General features: G+C 41.8%; 1 protein-coding gene across 4 annotated transcripts in view; it reads right to left on the bottom strand.

Moving 5' to 3' along the window:
* Positions 1-708: 708 nt before the first annotated feature.
* ldlrap1b (low density lipoprotein receptor adaptor protein 1b) overlaps positions 709-17,655 on the bottom strand; it is a 34,294-nt gene continuing 17,347 nt past the window's right edge. The window contains exons 3-10 of one of the 4 annotated variants that reach the window (XM_030391685.1): positions 17,432-17,544; positions 14,427-14,541; positions 13,138-13,210; positions 9,122-9,217; positions 6,590-6,684; positions 6,130-6,164; positions 3,650-3,681; positions 2,126-2,397 (exon numbers count right to left, since the gene is read on the bottom strand). In XM_030391685.1, coding sequence (XP_030247545.1) covers positions 2,351-2,397; positions 3,650-3,681; positions 6,130-6,164; positions 6,590-6,684; positions 9,122-9,217; positions 13,138-13,210; positions 14,427-14,541; positions 17,432-17,544 — 606 coding nt within the window. In that variant the 3' untranslated portion in view covers positions 2,126-2,350. Of the gene's footprint in view, positions 2,398-3,649; positions 3,682-6,129; positions 6,165-6,550; positions 6,685-9,121; positions 9,218-13,137; positions 13,211-14,426; positions 14,542-17,431; positions 17,545-17,655 lie in introns of all 4 variants that reach the window. The other 3 variants (XM_030391684.1, XM_030391683.1, XM_030391682.1) reach the window with 3 other exon arrangements.

Below are 17,655 nucleotides of genomic sequence, written 5' to 3'. Positions count from 1 at the left end.
TTAAAAGTGAAATAAAAAAAAAAATAAAAAAATCAACTGTCATCCCATATTTTTTCCAAACATGTTGGCTTGTTTCTCACTGTGCTCAGCAGATACTTCACAGGTCCAGCAGATGGCAGTGCAGTCTCTCACACTGCAAGAAAAAGCTGTCCCACATTCAACATATCAACTGATCAATACAGTTTGGTGTAGAAACTCCAGAGTAAACTGAGTGCCAATCAGGATAATAGTTATTGAGATATCATGATCCAAGGAAGAGGCTGATTGATGCTGCCTTCTCTGTATTTTATATTTATATTGTGTTTGCGGTGTTAGACAAAACAAATAATCTCTAGAAATTACCATTGATTTTTAAAAAAAAAAAAGTTTTAGGAAAATTGTTTTTACTATTTCATGACCTCTTACAGAACAAAAAATAATCAAGAATATAATAGGCAGATGATTGAGATGATTCATAACCCAGTGTGTTGCATCAGGCAGGCTTGTTTCCTGCCTCAATAGAAATGTTCCTTTTTTTCTTAAGGGAAATAAACTTTGATTTTGCTGAAGAATTCAAATGTGTTTTCTTGTACATCTTACTTATTTTTACAGTCCTGCTGTTGACAGTAATTATGAAATGTTCTACTCATTTGCCTATGCCACCGTACTGGGGTGTCTGCAGGAGTCTCAACGGCAGATACCTCATGACCTGAAGAAATGAAACCCGAATATTTGCATAGAAAGGTTTATTTGCCTTTGCAATGCGTGTGAACTTAGACCTTAATAGTAGAGCCGTGGCTGAGTTCACTTGTTTGTGCGTACGGTTAAAAAGCCCAAAAAGTAAAGAAGTACATAGAGGTACATCAGAGTTCACAAGAATCAAAATAAACTCACTTTGGAATAAACATCACACATACACACTTTGCCTTTGATTAAAATTTATGGAAATTAATGAATTAAATTAAAATTCATACTTAAACAAATGCCAAAAATAACACCGGAAAAAGAAGTAAACTAGCAAAGTCAATGCAACAATATAATTTAACATACAGCGGTAGAGTGCAGATTAAACACATTTTCCCTCTTGGACTTCATGTTTTGTTCAACTATGAATCACATGACTTGCTGACATGGTCAAAGAAAACACTGTCATGTTAAAGGAAAAAGACAAAAACAACTCTAGACTTCCCTCCCCTTTCCCATCCAAGTCTCACTTAGATATATGTGATGCTATTTGGAGATTCACAGTTCTATACAATGATGACAAAACTCAATTAACCTCAGAGTGATGTGATTATTGTCATTCAAAGTTGTAAAACGATAAAACAGTAACAAGTCCAAAGGGGAAGTTTGAATAGAGACACTGCAGTTTGAATAATGAGTTTAAGTTTACTGACATAAAATTCCCTCAAATAAAAATATGTGCTTTTAAAAATTAATGAATGCTGAGTGCAAAAATAGATTTTGCATTAGAAAAAAAATAAGATTGTCATTTTGTTTCACCTTCTCACACAAACTCTTTGCTCAAGACACACACACACACACACACACACACACACACACACACACACACACACACACACACACACACACACACACACACACACACACACACACACTTTTTTAAAGCTTTTGTTGCCCAACAACAGGCTGAATCCTTGAAGCACATAGGTAGTAACTTTTCTGCTTTGCCCAACACTGGAACTGGTGCATCGGTGCACCGTTGAGTTTTCCCTCTTATCCAGTTACGCTTCTCCATCTCTAAGTAAATCAAGTATGTGAGAGCACCCTTCTTGACCTCTACCTTACTGACACTTAAGTAACTGTTCCAAACTCCTCTCACACCATAGTTCTTATATCTCACATATACTGCACATTCGCACCTGCGTACGCACACACCCAGTTTTGTTTTACGCAGTGTACACGAGCACATACCACAGTAACACATTACAAACAGTAAATGGGTAAACAGACACAAAAAAGGAAGTTATACACTGACTGTAACAAACATTAAATGACTGCATGTCGTTTCATAGAAAAGGGGTAAATTGGTTTGTATTGCTTTGGCCTGTTCTGAGAGCAGCCTGCTTATACTGTCATTCTCTGGTTGTGTTGATGCAGAAGCATCAGAGAGCCTCTGAGAGGACTTGGCAGCAGGGAAATGGTGGGGAACCCTACTGATGTCACAAATGTCTCTTTTGTCAGTCCAGTTTCCATCCATGCTTTGCCACCATCTCACATCATTCCCTGTTTTTCTTGGCAGAGGCTTCACATTAGAATCCAAAAGTGTCTTTTTGTGCAGTGAAGTCTGTGTCCTCTTGGTCCCATTTGCCTGGGGACAGGCACTCTTCAGTGTTTAAGTCCTGAGGGTTTACCCCAATGTCCAGGACCTGGGGGTTAGTGCGAGACTCAGCGAGTCTGAAGGAACAAAGGAAAACAGACATTTTAATAACACTGCTGTAATGAAACCTGGTTAGTGATCAAGATTCCTGTTATAATGTAATGGAAAGAATCATGAGAAAAAGCAAAGTCACATGTAGTAATACAACTGATTCCCTTCATGAACTCAACATGAGACAACATTTGATATTCTAGAGGTCCCATATTATGGTCATTTTCATGCTTTTAGTATGGGTATCTAACAGAAAATGTTTATATACTTAATATTAAAAAACACATTATTCTCATACTGTCCTTTGCTCGCTGATTTTGAAATCATCATTTATCAAAGCAGAATGAGATGAGGGTGTCTTTCGGAAACTGAAAGCTATTTCTAGGCTAAATGTTTCAGGGAAAACTGAAGTGATGCAACATATAAAAGCCAATATCTGTCTTCACTCCGGTCTGAAACTCCAGTCATGTTGTGATGTGCATCCAAATAACTAAGGGGGCGTGTCGGCTGGTAAAAAACTTCCAAGAAGGCTGCTCTCGTGTCCTCGCTCCTCGATCGAAACAACAAATAAGAGAAATGAGAAGCACCCTCTCTATCTGCAGCAGTTCTGCTGGTGTTTTTGCAGCCACAGCTGAGCTGGGAGCTGGGCTGAAGGCGATGACTGCACAGTTGTGACGTCCCAACCTAGCATAAATGGCTTGTTTAAAAGGCACTGCTGCTAAATACGGGCTGTATGCATTTCTGTGTGGATTGAGCTCATTACTTTCAATATATTTATTTTGCACCTAGACCTGCAACATGACAAAAAAAAATGACTTGGAAAGGAAATCTCACTTTCTGAAATATGGGACCTTTAAACACAAACATGTTAGATCTACATGTGAACACACACACCATTTTCATTCACCATGACATCTTTTATCCAGCGCCACAACACTAGCAGAGTGCACAGCTGACGGATGTGAGGCGGACACACATGAAACATTTGTGATGAAGACGTGGACACAGTGGCACACCACATCAGGCTCTGTGGCAGTTGTCTTATGAGGCTCAGGGATGGATCAAACTGTGACAATGACAGCGAGGGAGTTTTGCCCTCTGATGCATCTCTAAGTAACTTGACTTGTTAATGGAATATGGCCATATAAGAATATGTGAAACGACATGAGTTTTAATCAATCTGGTTGAACACTGATATCCAGACAGATGAGCAGGTTTGAATAGTGGGCTGACTTGGGGAGAATGGAAGTCACTAGATCTGGTGAATGACATGGTTACCTGAGTAGGATTCAAAGCTATCCAGACTGCGGCTGGGGGTGCAAAGGAAACATCACAAGTCAGGCAACAATTAAAGTCTGAACTATTCTGAACAGCATTAGAGAAAAGCGAATGGATACATTTGTTGTGGCAACAGTGACTTTAACTCCCAAATTCTTATGCTCAAAGCTACGCAAGTAAGGACGTAACATTAGGGTTATCATAGGTAAACAGGCTTATTTAACCTCAATCTTTACAAGAAACCTAAAAAAAACAAACTGCACATCATACCAAAAAAATGGACACAGCCATAAAAATGTAAGTTCCACAAATGGTCTTTGTTCCTCTTTAAAGGGGCTCCGTGTTGTGCCTGAAGCCAGTTGTTAGTTTATGTTAGACTTCATTTCTAACCTAACATTAGCTACTGTTGCTCTCTGTTAGCTGAGGGAGAGAGGCACTGAGACGAGGCACTCGGACACACGCATAAAGTCACATACAACCAAGAGAGGCGGTTGTGGGCTCATTTTTCACATCACGGTATCATTATTAGGAATTTACATGTAAACTGCTACACATTATTACATACAGGCCCTTTAAACATTTTACAACTCTAATATTCCATCTTGTATTGTTCAGCATTTTGATCTGGTCACATCAGGTCACCCTTAGAAAAACAGTACTGCTGCAAATTACAGCTGTAATGTTTGTATTCTACAACATGCGGGCTGTAGTTAATAAAAACAAAAGCCATATGTACTGTATAAATGCAATCAAGTAATACTTGACATTTTTAACTCCAAATTAGTTTAAAAGTTTTCAAGTGAAATGTGGTTTGAGTACAATCACCTATTTTTGTAATCTAATAATGTCATCCCAGTTACATGTTGTCTGCTTCTACCAAACCCTGTGCACCTCATACTGGTCTTCCTCTGTTATCAACAGACTTTACATCCTCAAGTGTTCCACACTATACCACCAGCAGGTGGCAGTGCGGTCTTTAAAAACCAACATAAACGATCTCAACGTGAATTTATCTGCAGTTCATAGAAAGGTGGCAAAACTGCTCATCTAAGAGAATTTAAATGGCACTTGTCAAGAAATGAAAAGGAATTTAAAGTTAGGAACATCCGCCTTGAATCACAGGATTCGAACTTTGTAGTTGCAGTAAGGCACCAGATTTTTCTGTGATAACAGTCACATGTTGGGAGGCAGAGAGGTGATGTGAAGTTTACAAAAGGAGTACCTTGATCAGATTTAGGAGTGCATAATATGTCACTTGGGAAGCATGAAAATAACAGTAGCAGTTTATGGTTTGTGGCGTTTCTCAAGATGAATAGAAGTTAAACCCTCTGACCTCTCTGCTGTTTACAGTCTTTTTTATTTAATTACACAGAGGGACAGTCAGGACAATACAGGGTTTTGCTGCTGAACTATAAACAATCCATAAATCAAGCGCTTATTTTAATCTTCGGATTAGACTGTATGTGCCACACACCAACTATCAGGTATAGTGAAGATAACACACACACCTTCATTCTGCACTATCCTCATTAACAGAATGTGACCTCAAAGTCAACCTGTGCAATCAGCTTTCCCTGATGGACATCAACCTGTCCCTCGGGCCCCTGACGTTCCTTCAAATATAGAAATCTTCATGTGGGTGCATCTCTGCTCTGGGAACATCCTCATTAATCACAGAGCGGGGGGATTAACGACGTCAGGGTGCAATTACAGCGTGTAGTCAAAAGAATTGCCTGATAACAAGGCTAAAATGGCCTCTTAGCACTTGATTACAGTGACTGTAGCGCCCACTCTCCCATTCACTCAATGAAAGTGAGAGAATAAGAAGCACCACTGTTGAATTAGTAGGGGCAATAAAAAGCAGAGCCAAAGGAAATAAATGCACTCATAAAGTGTTGAAAGACGGTCCCGAACAAACAGCTGTAAGCGGTTGCACTGTGCAACCTGACAGTGGACCACCACAGATCATCTGAGTGTGCCGCCGATACACACTAAATTGAAACATTTATCACAGATGATTCCAGCTCCATGCTGATTAGTTCGTTGATGGCGTAGACAGAGTTTGAGGAATTCCAATCAGCAAAGGCAGCTGGCTTTCCACCTTACCATCAACCTTGAACCCTGAGAACCCAGAGTCCTGATCTTCTTTCAGAGTTTTCCTATGCTTGTTTTTAGTCCACTAACACACTCTAAAGACTATTATTTACCATAAAATGACCTACCCTCAGCAGCACCCTCTTGTAACCACAGGCTTAATGAGCTCATATAAAAATCTGTGTGTGGGCCTGAGATGATGGTAAACTGAGCCTACAAAAGCAGCATGACTCAGGGTGGGTGTTGGCTGCGACCTGGCCTGTAAACCGAGCCCGTCTCCTGCCTGTGGGAGTGTACCAGGCAGACCTAACCACAGGTGGTTATTTTCAGACCAGCAGCCAGTGTGTCTGTCTGTAGGGAAAACTCAAAATCGCAGTGAATCTCACCTTGAGAAAGCCTCGTCCAGACCGTCCTCCAACTCCTGCAGGACAGAACATACGCATGACGGTTAGAGATAAAGTTCATGATAATAAGCAGAAGCGTATTTATACACAAGATGCCGAGACGCAGTCCGCTCTTGCTACTTTTGTTCAGTTTCAAACAGTCCATGGGAGGTTAATCTAAACTGCCTGTAGCCCCACACCCTCTCCTGCTATGTGACCATTAAATGAGGTCAGTTCTGTTCAATGGGTTATTGTCTGACTCTGCATTGCAGCTGCACAACTATAGAATCCACTCCTTGAAATGCAGCAGGTATAGTACATCACCCGGATAACTGATCAGTGTTTCCTGCATGGCATTCTCGTCTTCCCACCTTATCAGTCCTAAGCAACTGAAACTTCCTGACCAGCCTGACTCTCATCTTACCCATACAGTATTGTTGTTCTCTGTTGCGTGATTATGCACCATAAAGGGATCCGATTCAGTCTGCTTTGTTCCTGAGTGGACCAGCGCCACGTTGGCTCCCTCTGCCAAATCCAGAAGTTTTGCTGTGGCTACCTCTGTAACACAAAACAAACAAGCAGCACTTTGAGAAAATCCAACATAAATGTGCAAAACGTGACATGCAACCCTTCGCATTCACCATTGGATTCAGTGTAATAATGAAGATAAATGTATTTGAATGGATCCTCTGATTATCATACAGGGAACATGAGCGTAGGTTCACAAAGTTTATCAAGCCATGGTGTTTGTTAAAGCGCACTTGAAGGCTCGAATGTATCTCATGGATACAGCCATCTGTGAATTGTCACTTTGTGATAAGTGAGCAAGGAGTAACCCTCTGACTCACACGCCTAACCACAGCGACACCACTGATCTGTAATGGGATTGGCTTGTAATGGCCTTGGCTGATGATTAATGTGTGTCAATAACTAGTGAGAACACTAATTTCTGTCTCCTCTTCAGGCTAATGTTGTCCATAGAGACCTGGAAAAACGTAATGACTCTTCTAATGACAGCACAATCCAACTCCGTTACACTCGCTCTCAAACTTAGTACCATTAAATTACCTTTTTCCTTATTTTCTACAGTTCAACGAGAGTCCCTTCAAACTGTCCTCTCAGTCAACACTGGCTTAAAGGCATTTAGAGTATTCTGCTGTTGTGAAGAAGGCAATATTGTGGGACTAGGACCGATATCCGAGAGGAGAGACAGGGGGGGATCAAGGCTCATCTGTTGGTAATGCCTTTCATTTAACAGCTCAGATTTTTGCCAGGGTGGAAGAGGGGCTATGGGAGTAAAGCACAGCTGGCACAATTTAACTAAAGCTGCAATGATTTGCAAATAATGAATGAAAAGAAAAGTAATCTGCATAAGGATGTACTTGTTTGCTTTGTCATTTAGGTAAGTAAATAAATGTCTATCTATTCTAAACTCAAGGTCAGACAAAAGCAACGCAAATATGTCTCTTTCAGCAGTAACGGGTTAATGATTAATTGTGAAAATAACCAGCAGATCAATCAATAAGGGGAACAACAGTTGCACGACTGTGAAGATGAAGGGACTGTGTAAAGGCAGACACTTTCAGGCAGGCAACAATCCTGCAACAATCAGAGACTAACCCTAGAAGGAGTGTAATTTCTGTCTTCCAGTGACTGTAAGAGGCCTGGCGTTGGGGGAGAGCTGAAGGTATCATGTCTCGCACATAAAAGCTGACTCACCTCAGACAACGCCACTGATCCTGAGAGTCCCTCTGACTTAGCGGCGGTGGCATGCAATCTGATCAGCCAAAGTGAAGGGTACATAACCGTGACCTACTGATAGCTCTGAAGTCCTGTTGTCTCCAATCACTGCTTTAGAAAAATGCCCTGCTTGTTTCAAAAAGCATTCAGAAGCTTCCACCATGCTCTGCTGTACAACATTTTATTTATTTTTTTTTACCAGAAATGCAATCCGCTTGCAGTTGAAAGACCCAGCACACACCAATCCTCTCTGTCACCAGAGTCTGTTTCCAAGTCCTACTTAGTTGACTCTTCTCACCACGGATCATCCTTAAAATCTGTGTCGGCACTAAAACGATAAACATTCAGGGCCACGTATAGTGTCAGAATAGATTTAGAGAGATCCCTCTCTGGCTGGAGGCCACCAGCAGAGGGGCATACTCAGTACACAGCTGATGTTTTCAGATGTTTGTCTGCAGAATAAATAAATAAATAAATAAATAAAATAAAATAAAATAAAATAAAATAAAATAAAGAAAAAGGACTACCTCGATCTCAAAACCTCCAGCAGCAAAAGGAGGTTTTTCAGGCCTACAAAGTCTGACAGGAAAAAGGCCAACACAGAGCGGACTAACAAAGAGAGAACATTATGAGGACTAATAAGGGTACAGCTATTGTGCTACAGGCAACAGGACGTTCAGTTCTTATTGTATCTGAGGCTGTGGACAAAATGTGGAGCTAATAATGCCTTAAGGTTGTCTGGCTCACTGGATATCAACAGCATGTTTAGAAGGCCTGACCCGCGCCTCAAGCCCTGGAATCTTGTAAGTCTGATTAACAAGAAGGTCACATGAAATGTGGGTTTCACGATTTAGCACAAACAGAACCATAACTGTCCTTCCAGAGTCAGACTGAATGTGACTGTTTGTCCATGAAGAGCTCTCTATCATCATAAACTGTCATGCGGATCAGTGAAGAGAGATTTGTTTTTAATGGACCTACAACACAGAAGGGGAGCTTAATGTTTTCAAATTAAAGAGAGATATTACCATCACACATAATCCCTTTAAAAATGTCATTGGCTGCTCACTGTAATGCTGCTAGTGAGAAAGAATAACCTCCAAAAAATTCAGGTTGTTGTCAGCTGACCCGCAGCCTCAATATCAGCCAACCTTTGACAAGTGGCTGAATAGCCCTCTTCCCCCTGCCCCGAGGCTACGGCTGCTCGATGGGGAGGGTGAGGGGGGAGAGAAAGATGTGAGGATGGGTGACTCACCTCCTCCCTTCAGGCTACCCAGGCTGGCCGAGCTGTCCGACTGCGAGCTACTGGCTCCTTCCCCGTCTGAACCCGACTTCACTCGTTTCTCCTTCTCTGCACGCGGCCGACGCACAAGTAGAGGAAGACAAAAAAGAAAGGGGGAAAAAAAAAAGAGAGACGTCAGTGAAGACAAGCTGTTACCATGGGGTCAGCGCGCTCACAGTGCATCTATAAAAGGAACTGTTTACTTTTCTAGCTGCTGTAAAAGTGGATATGACATGTACCGCTAACCAAGCATATAACATGTGTAAACAAATTACTCAGGCCATCTGTCAACTGAAACCTACTGTAGAGGGCCAGGCCTTCAAACATCGTAACACATGTTTTACGTCTTACAGCACCAAGTACAGTAAATAGGGGAGGCATGGCATCTGGGTCAGGTGGCTATTAGGCTCTGCTAACTCCAAACACTCTCACCTGCTGGGAAGAAGGTTTTTCTACACAGTGCAACTAAGATTTTCCTATTTGCTGCACAACACTATTCTCTTAAACTCAGTGTGCAACAGGGCAGCTTCAGAGCTCCTCAGTCACCCCTTGGAACAGTGAAAATTAACCAAGGAATAAAAACAGATTTCTACAGTTTTATGAGAAGGTAGAAACTATGATGACATATTGCAATAAAACAAACAGACAGCGGTAAAATTGAATTTGCAGGAAAGACAACTCCATTATCGTTGTATGCGTACAGGTGAATGAATTAGATTCTCTTCAAAGGTTATACTATATTGATGGGGTCCAAAAGCCTGAGACCACTAGAAAGCGTCATGTTATGTCTTTCTTATTTTTCAAATGCCCGCTTATATGTTCAATAGGGTTGAGGTCAGGTGACTGTGGTCTTCAAGTAGCTCTTGCAAATCTTTGAGGTGTGATTGGGTTCATTATCCTGCTGCAGTATCAGTGCTTCTCCAGGATCTTCTGATGGTGTGGTCACATTGGGTCTGCCTGATTGTGTTTTAGATAAAGTTTGATCCAGTTTCATGTACTCCCCCCTTAAAACTTTTGTCTAGCCATGATCTGATGCTCAGAAAGCCCATCATAGCTTAGAATAACAATATAACCTCAAACAATTTCATTTACTTTCTGAATACTTAAACTTGTCTCTTAATTCCAGGTTTGCGTGACAAGATTAGAGATTTTGGTGAGATCCTTCTTTCGAGATACTTTGGTCTAAGACTTTCAGACCCTACCGTAACTGCAAAAAATACAACGAAAAATGTCTTCAAGATATTAAAATATGCCGGTTTGCAGACGTACAAACTCACAAGAAAATCACCCCCATAAAAAGGCACAAATTTCACAGGCACACAATACAAACCCTTGGTGCTCTGTAGAGCACCTCTAGATGTAAAACAACGAATCCTCTCTTCTACTTTCCAATGTACAATAATGTCTATATGGAAAACAGCAAACACACAAAAGATCTTGCCAGAGTGATCATTTTAACTTATTATAAACAAATATTATAGCCAAGCTACTATTTGAAATTGACTTACTGAAAAAATGTAAAGAATATGTAAATATGTAAACAAGTAAATATGTTTGCCCTGATTAAATTAACGTGAGATATCCTTTATCACACGGCTGGGAGACATGATTGTGATCGAAGGTGTTTCAGTCCTCATCACGCACATTGTGAAGCACATAAGTGTCAGTTAAGTTTGATTCATTACTTCCTAAATCCTTGGCTCTGACAGAAGCTGCCTTCCCCTAGCTACAATAAAGTGAAACGCTGTGAATCAGTTTCTGCGTCTCAAATAATATTCCTACACTGGGACTAAGTGGAGTCTATACACAAATGCATGCATACCCATCTCTGCCTCAACTCAAAGATCACCGGAAAGTCGCACAGGGAAACATGAGACTGCTGTGATTAAGTGTGATAATACTAACCCAGTCTCACTCAGACTTTCAACGCTGCAGCTACAGCCTAACTGTCCATTTCTGTCCATGCGAAAGAAACCTGCTTACACCAAGTAGGTGTTTTTATTTCATCACCATCCTTGGGGGTCTAAAAACCTCCCAATTCCCGTGAGCCCAGGTAGCTTAGTGATGGCAGAGTAACAAAAACTTCCCCAGGCACACGTTTTCCCGCATGGCCTTTCCTGTGCGTAGTTTTCCGTCTGACTTGAGGATCAAACTCCTGCTAAACATGGAAGCAACCTAAACATAACCCAGTTCAAAAGCTAGCTGTAGAGTTTACAGAGAATATTCTATGAGCAGAGATAGGAACTGTAATATACAGAGGAATGTGGGCCAGGAATGTGTGGTGGGCTGTGGAGGAACACTGTGGGTGGTGGAGTAGAGTGTATAGGAAACAGAAGCGGCAATACTAGACTAACATAAAGTAGATAGCCCCCCTTCCTGCCCCCTTCCTCTGGGTCTTCTAACTTTCATGAAACAGACTCGAAAAGGATCCCCCCCCCAGCTCTCTCTCGTCCTCTCTGCCACAAGAGAACACCACTACTTCTAGTTTGAAAAGTAATCCTCCTTTCCCCTCCACAGCCCTCCTACCAGTGAGGCACTGGTTCCCCTTCATCAGTGACATCTTACTGAACTAGAAGGAAAACAGCTCGGCAAATAAAAACAGGTCACTAGACTCGGAAGGAAACGAAGACGAGCAGAGGTGAATGGTGAGGGAAGGAGGGAGCAAACAGGGCAGCAGATTTTAATATTCAACTCAAAAGTACAAACAACCCAGTGAAGAGGCATGAGGCAAGGAGGCTGTGGCCTTGATCTTGGGGAAAATAATCCCTCCCCTGAGTGGAAATGTGCCCACATGAAAACATTCCTGAACACCACAGTTGTTAAAGAAGAGGAAGAAGAAGTGGAGTAAAAAAAAAAAAAAATAAGGCTGATAGAATTTTCATACAGTGCATGTGTGTGTCTCCAAAGGACTGAATAAATAAACCCGCCCTCACATCAGACAGGATCAATGGCACCAACACTGAATCTGTCAGGGGGCTGAGCTCCCACTGACACACGCGCACAATCATTTTCCTTTCTCTCTTACACCCCGACACCCCTCTCTGCCCCGCCTTTCATGCTCTCTTGCCCTCTCTTCTCATCCCCATCCCCCTCTTTCACTCGCCTCCTCTTCGCCCGTCTCCTTTTCATAATAAACCGAAGCGAACGCTGGGATGGGGGGGGTGGTGGAGAGGGAAAAGAAAATAACTCGACAGGGAAGGGGGGTGCCAGGTGCAAAACAAGACGGACAGCAACAATGGATAATCATAAAATTCAAAGAGCAGCAACACAGCAACACCCATGTAAATACGGTGAAGAAGAGTGGGAGGTGGTGATGCAGATGCCACTATTATGTGGCAAGAACCGCTCATTTACTCTGGAGTCATACATGCAGTAAATTACATGCATGTTCTGCTGAGCTGTACAAAAGACTGTGTGGCACCGTCCTTACACAGCACTTTGACTGCCTCAACACGCCCCGTCTGCTTATCTCCTCTGTGTGCTCGGACATTTAATGAGGTTGAATGGTTTATAAGTTTGACAAAAACAGTAAAAAAAATAAAATACAAATGATATAAATATAACCCGAGCTACCAGCTTCCCATACTACTACGACTACTCTTCTCACTGTAAAAGAAACAGAAGATTTACTCCATGATGGGGGGGGACTGGTTGAATCAATGGGGACGTTCCTCTAATGAATAGAGTGTGTGTATGCGAGATAAGAACAACGGTGACCGTGTGAAACAGCCGAGTGGCGCTTCAGTATTTCACATGAACCCGTCTTGAGGATGTCAAGGCCAAGGCCAGAAAGAAAATTAATGTTTCTATGCTATGCCAGAAACATCTGGATAAAAGACAGGATCCCTGTTTGGCAACTAAGGAGGAAAGTGGTTGTACACTATAAGTGGAGAGAATAACAACAGTGGGGGAGGAGAGCGAAGAGGAGAAAGACGTTTTCACTCATCCGTCACACTCCTCTGGTCGTTGGAAGAGGCGACCATGCGTACCTTCTTTGGCAGCCTGCCAAAATTCAAACGCCACTCTGAAAGCCTGAGCCACTGTTAGGGTTACCGCCTGGGCCTGTTGGAGAGACAGACAAGAGGGAGATAAAGTGAAGAATTGAAGGAAGATGAGTAATATTCATACGCATCTCATCTGCCCGATGGAAACCGGAGTCAGGAAGTTAACACTGACTTAAAAACAGGAACTGGTGACATTCACAAGGAGGTCCTCAACAGACACTTGAAGAGGAGGAACAGAAAAGACGCGAGCTACATGACAAGTTGTTTATGTAACTGGGAGGATACATGGCCTTTTGGCCAGAACTAAATTGGTGAGGGGAAGGAAGAGGAGGGAGTGGCTCACTCGTTCCCCAAACCTCCAGGGATGGAGTGAATGCCAGAGAGAGATGACAACTTCCCCACCCTTCAAGCCCTCACTCCTCCTCTTTCTCCTGGCTTAATACCTAGACATCTGCATGCATACAAGGAAAGTGTGACTCAAAATGTGCGCAGTACAGTTGTTCTTAGGTCTCTTTGCAACATACTGTAGCTGCATGAAGCACGTTCCACAGATTGCCAGGGGCGAAAGCTGAGTAAAATATCCGAATGCAGAATCCTGCCCCATAAGAATCTGTAGCCTGTATTCATAGAGACAGTCTGTAGCCTTATTTCAATATACTTGTATTCATATGCAAATAATGGTGTTAAAAGAATAGTTCAAATTCTTGCCAAGAGTTTGATGAGAAAACAGAAACCAATCTCATGTCTGGATGCTTAATATGAAGCTACAACCAGCAGCCAAATAGCTTAGCAATGGAAAGAGCTAGTCTTAAAGACGGCAACAAAAAACACCCGTTAGCCCCTTTTAAAGCTCACTTATTATTAACACATATCTGCATCTTGTTTGAGTAATCCAGTTGCTGGGATGTTGTTTGTGTGTGGTTTTGAGTGGCCAAGAAATAGTCCCCCCTACGGATTAATTCAGCTTTAATTGAGCTGTAGAAGTGATGGTAGGCACATTCTGACCTTCAGAAAAAGACATGCTAGCTCTCTCCCCTTGTTTCCATTTTTTATGTTAAGCTCGGCTAACATGCTGGCTGTAGCTTCATATTTACTGTAACAAACAGACAGCATGGTATTGATTTTCTTATCTTACTCTCTATAAGAAAGCAAAAACGTTACTCTCATATGTTCAACTGTTTCTATAATTACAGGGAAACATTATATCTAAAATTTGATCCAGTTGGTTTCAAACTCTTTGTCCGCTTCCAGTAAGTACAGACTCATTTTCTTACCATTTTTCTCTTGGGGCAGAGGAAGGCGTGACACTCCAGGGTCTCATTGTGCTGGCTCTGGACGATGTATGCAAACACTTTGTCGTGCATCTTGTCGGCTGTGCAATATGATATTCTGCACGAAAAAAAAACACACAGATGCACTCGCTTTAATAAAAACTCTAAGACTTCACAGATCAAGTGCAGCCATCATGCAACTTCATCTGCACTAAGCCCTTAAGCTTGTCCAGCAATCTGATCCAAACTGTTCAATCCAGCATTTCTCTTAAATGTTCCCCGGCTGCACTTGTAATCTCACTGCTCGGCGCACGATCAAATACACACCCCAGCTGTGCACAGGTACCGAGCTCAACGATGTCATGAATCTGAACTGAACACGTGCACAGGGGACATCTGCGCTGTTTGATGGATGCCATTTTCTTCCTGCTTTTCAAAACAAGTTACTACACCACACTCCCACTGTGTCCACCCGTTTAAAGCTTTGATCCACTGAGAGTTTTTAAATTAAAGCTATTAAACTGGGCCTGGCTCCTCTGTGGCCTGTGTGAGAGAGGTATCGGTCTTGCTTGTCAGTCTCAGGTGCTGTAAAGGAGTTTAAAATGAAGCCGTAATGATCCACAAATAGATTTTCGGCACCATGTCATCATCGTAATGCCAAAGTGACAGGGACACTGGCCAGTTGGGGAGGGAGACCCAAAACGGTGGAGGAAGGCTATAATGAATGTCTGCCATCTGTCCTCCCTCTCCCTTTGAACATCAGCACTGTGCTCAAACTTCACCGGGGGATAGTTGCACACTTGGTTAACTAAAGAATAGAAGGCGTGGGAATGCTAAATTAATAAATAAAAGCAAGGGAGGAAAAGTTTAGAGAGGTTTGCACAACACGGTGGAAATTTACGGGCCCATGTTGGGGAGGGAGGGCGTCTGGGAAATTGGGTGTCTAGGCAAATCCATTTCTTTTATTGGTCATCCATCTTCCCAGCAGATGTCTGGGGAGGAGAGCTCCAATGGGGTGCGAGATACAACCAGCTGCTTTATGTCTTCACACCATCCTGAGGTCACAGCTGGACTCACCTCACGCTGTCAGCCTTTTTAACTGCTGTCGTATTTTCCCTCATATTCTTCAAATGAGAGAATCCGTTATCAGTGCAGCATTTTACTGGAGTGGCATTTCAAAACAGGGCTTTTTTTTTTTTGCAAACAAACTAATAGAAAGAGCTGCCGTAAGTGAAATTAATATCTGAAACTTGTGAAGACAGCTTCAGTTGAGCTGAGGTGATTAGGCCCCCGTTGGAAGGTTTTGGAATGTTGAAGGCTGAGATACTGTGTGAGGTGAAAGATACAGGGACATGCTGCTGATATAAAAACAACAGGTTTGACCTGCTTATTTGGCTGTTTGCCAAGATAGTATGAAGCAATGCCTGTGACACACAGCTCATGAACACAATTAGGTGTTGTAGAGTTGTAGTTCAGTCAGATCTGAACACACACAAACGATACACATACCAAAGGTTCAAAGCAATTTCACTTTTTCAAGATATTATTTCTGATGTGAATTCCAAATGATCATGATGGATCTGCTAAGAAACCACATAATGACATTTTAACAAAATTATCATCATCATTATTATTATTATTATTATTATTATTATTATTATTATTATTATTATCATTATTATTATTATTATTATTTCTTCAGGTTTAATTATCAATGTGATGATGGTTGTCTGTGCGTGCATGGAGACACTGCAAACAGTAAGTGATAATGACTAATTTTGCATAATTTTAATGATGCAAAATATGGCCCCAGCTAGCCAACTGTAACACAATCGACAGAAAATGAAGCAGCAATATTGGCAACCATCTCATTTCTTTTTTTTTTTATTTTATCAAGCAAAAATGCTAAACTTTCTAATGGATTAGCCGCTGATGGTCAAACAAAACCAATTTGAACAAGGCTTTAAGGAAACTGTGAAGGATGTTTTTCCATATTTAAAGCAAAATGATGAATCAAAACAATTATCACCAGGTTAATTGTTAGCTATATCGCAATATCTCTATCTCATGAACCATGAAACCAGTATATCACTATAACCCTATCTTTAACTGATGCTGACCTTGACCCCCAGTATCTGCATCAATTATATTTGGTCAAAGTGTTCCCTCCTCTCTGTTGTTGGATTTTGGTGTGCAATGCCCTCTCGGGTTGAATCTGAAAAAAACGGCTGTGATGTAGAGATCGGATTTTTAATATAGATAAATGCTGTATGTCCGAGAATTTAAATCTATTCCGATCACTCTTGAACTGCACAGCCGGGTCGTAGTTGTTCAATAACCAACCATGCAAAATTGAATAAAAAACTCTAAGGATCCCAAAGTGACACTGCAAATCCAGAAACGTAGTCAGTGTAGACAACTTGTAAATAAAACTGTTCTAGAATGACTTTCGATAACCGTCAGCAGCTGAGTTTTCGTCCTCAATCTGCCAGATTTTAGAAGAAATAATTTAACGTAATCCTATTCATGCTTGGAGAAATGATGGAAAGTCCCACCTCTCCTCAATAGGTAGACTCATAAATGTGGAATTTTAGAAAAGTGATTCAGGCTTGGCTCATAAGCTCGAGGCCAATGGAGGTTAGGCAGCTTTAAGCTTGCAGGCTGTGGCAAGCAAGTGGGATCTGTAGGCATTTACTGGAGAGAATGTGTATGTGTATGTGTGCATGTGTGTGTGTGTGTGTGTGTCAAGCTCAGACATACAGCTGTTGTAGTGCTCCCAGGAGAGTTGAGAGTTGAGATTGATGACAAATAGTACTCCCGCTCTCTTTATCCCTTGAGTACCACACCTCCTTACAGTGATGGATGTGAGCAACGGGGGGAATAACAACTTTTGTTTTATTGTAGGTGATAAGGACCAGCTTAGGGTGGAAGTATTTCATAACTGGGGCCGCCCAACTGAGTCAGGGTCACTGAATGGGTCAGGAACAGTGGCAGATCGGAGGACTGACCTGTATATGGAGATGTTTTCTATCAGCTGGTTGGAGGCACTGTCATAGAGGATGATTCCTCGCGGGGACACCTTTACTGTGACTTTCTGGAGTTTTTTTCCACTAGCTTTTGCCTGGAAGGACAAAAAGAAGGAGAAAAAAGGGGTGGAGAAAAAAAAGGGTGTGAGAGTGAGATGGAGAGATTGGAAAGAAAAACAATCCAGGAAGTATCAGTGTTTTATTCA

This window comes from Sparus aurata, chromosome 16 (assembly GCF_900880675.1).
Source record: "Sparus aurata chromosome 16, fSpaAur1.1, whole genome shotgun sequence".
Classification (NCBI taxonomy): domain Eukaryota; kingdom Metazoa; phylum Chordata; class Actinopteri; order Spariformes; family Sparidae; genus Sparus; species Sparus aurata.
The sequence above is the reverse complement of the archived record's forward strand: the minus strand, read 5'-3'. Positions and strand labels throughout refer to the sequence as shown.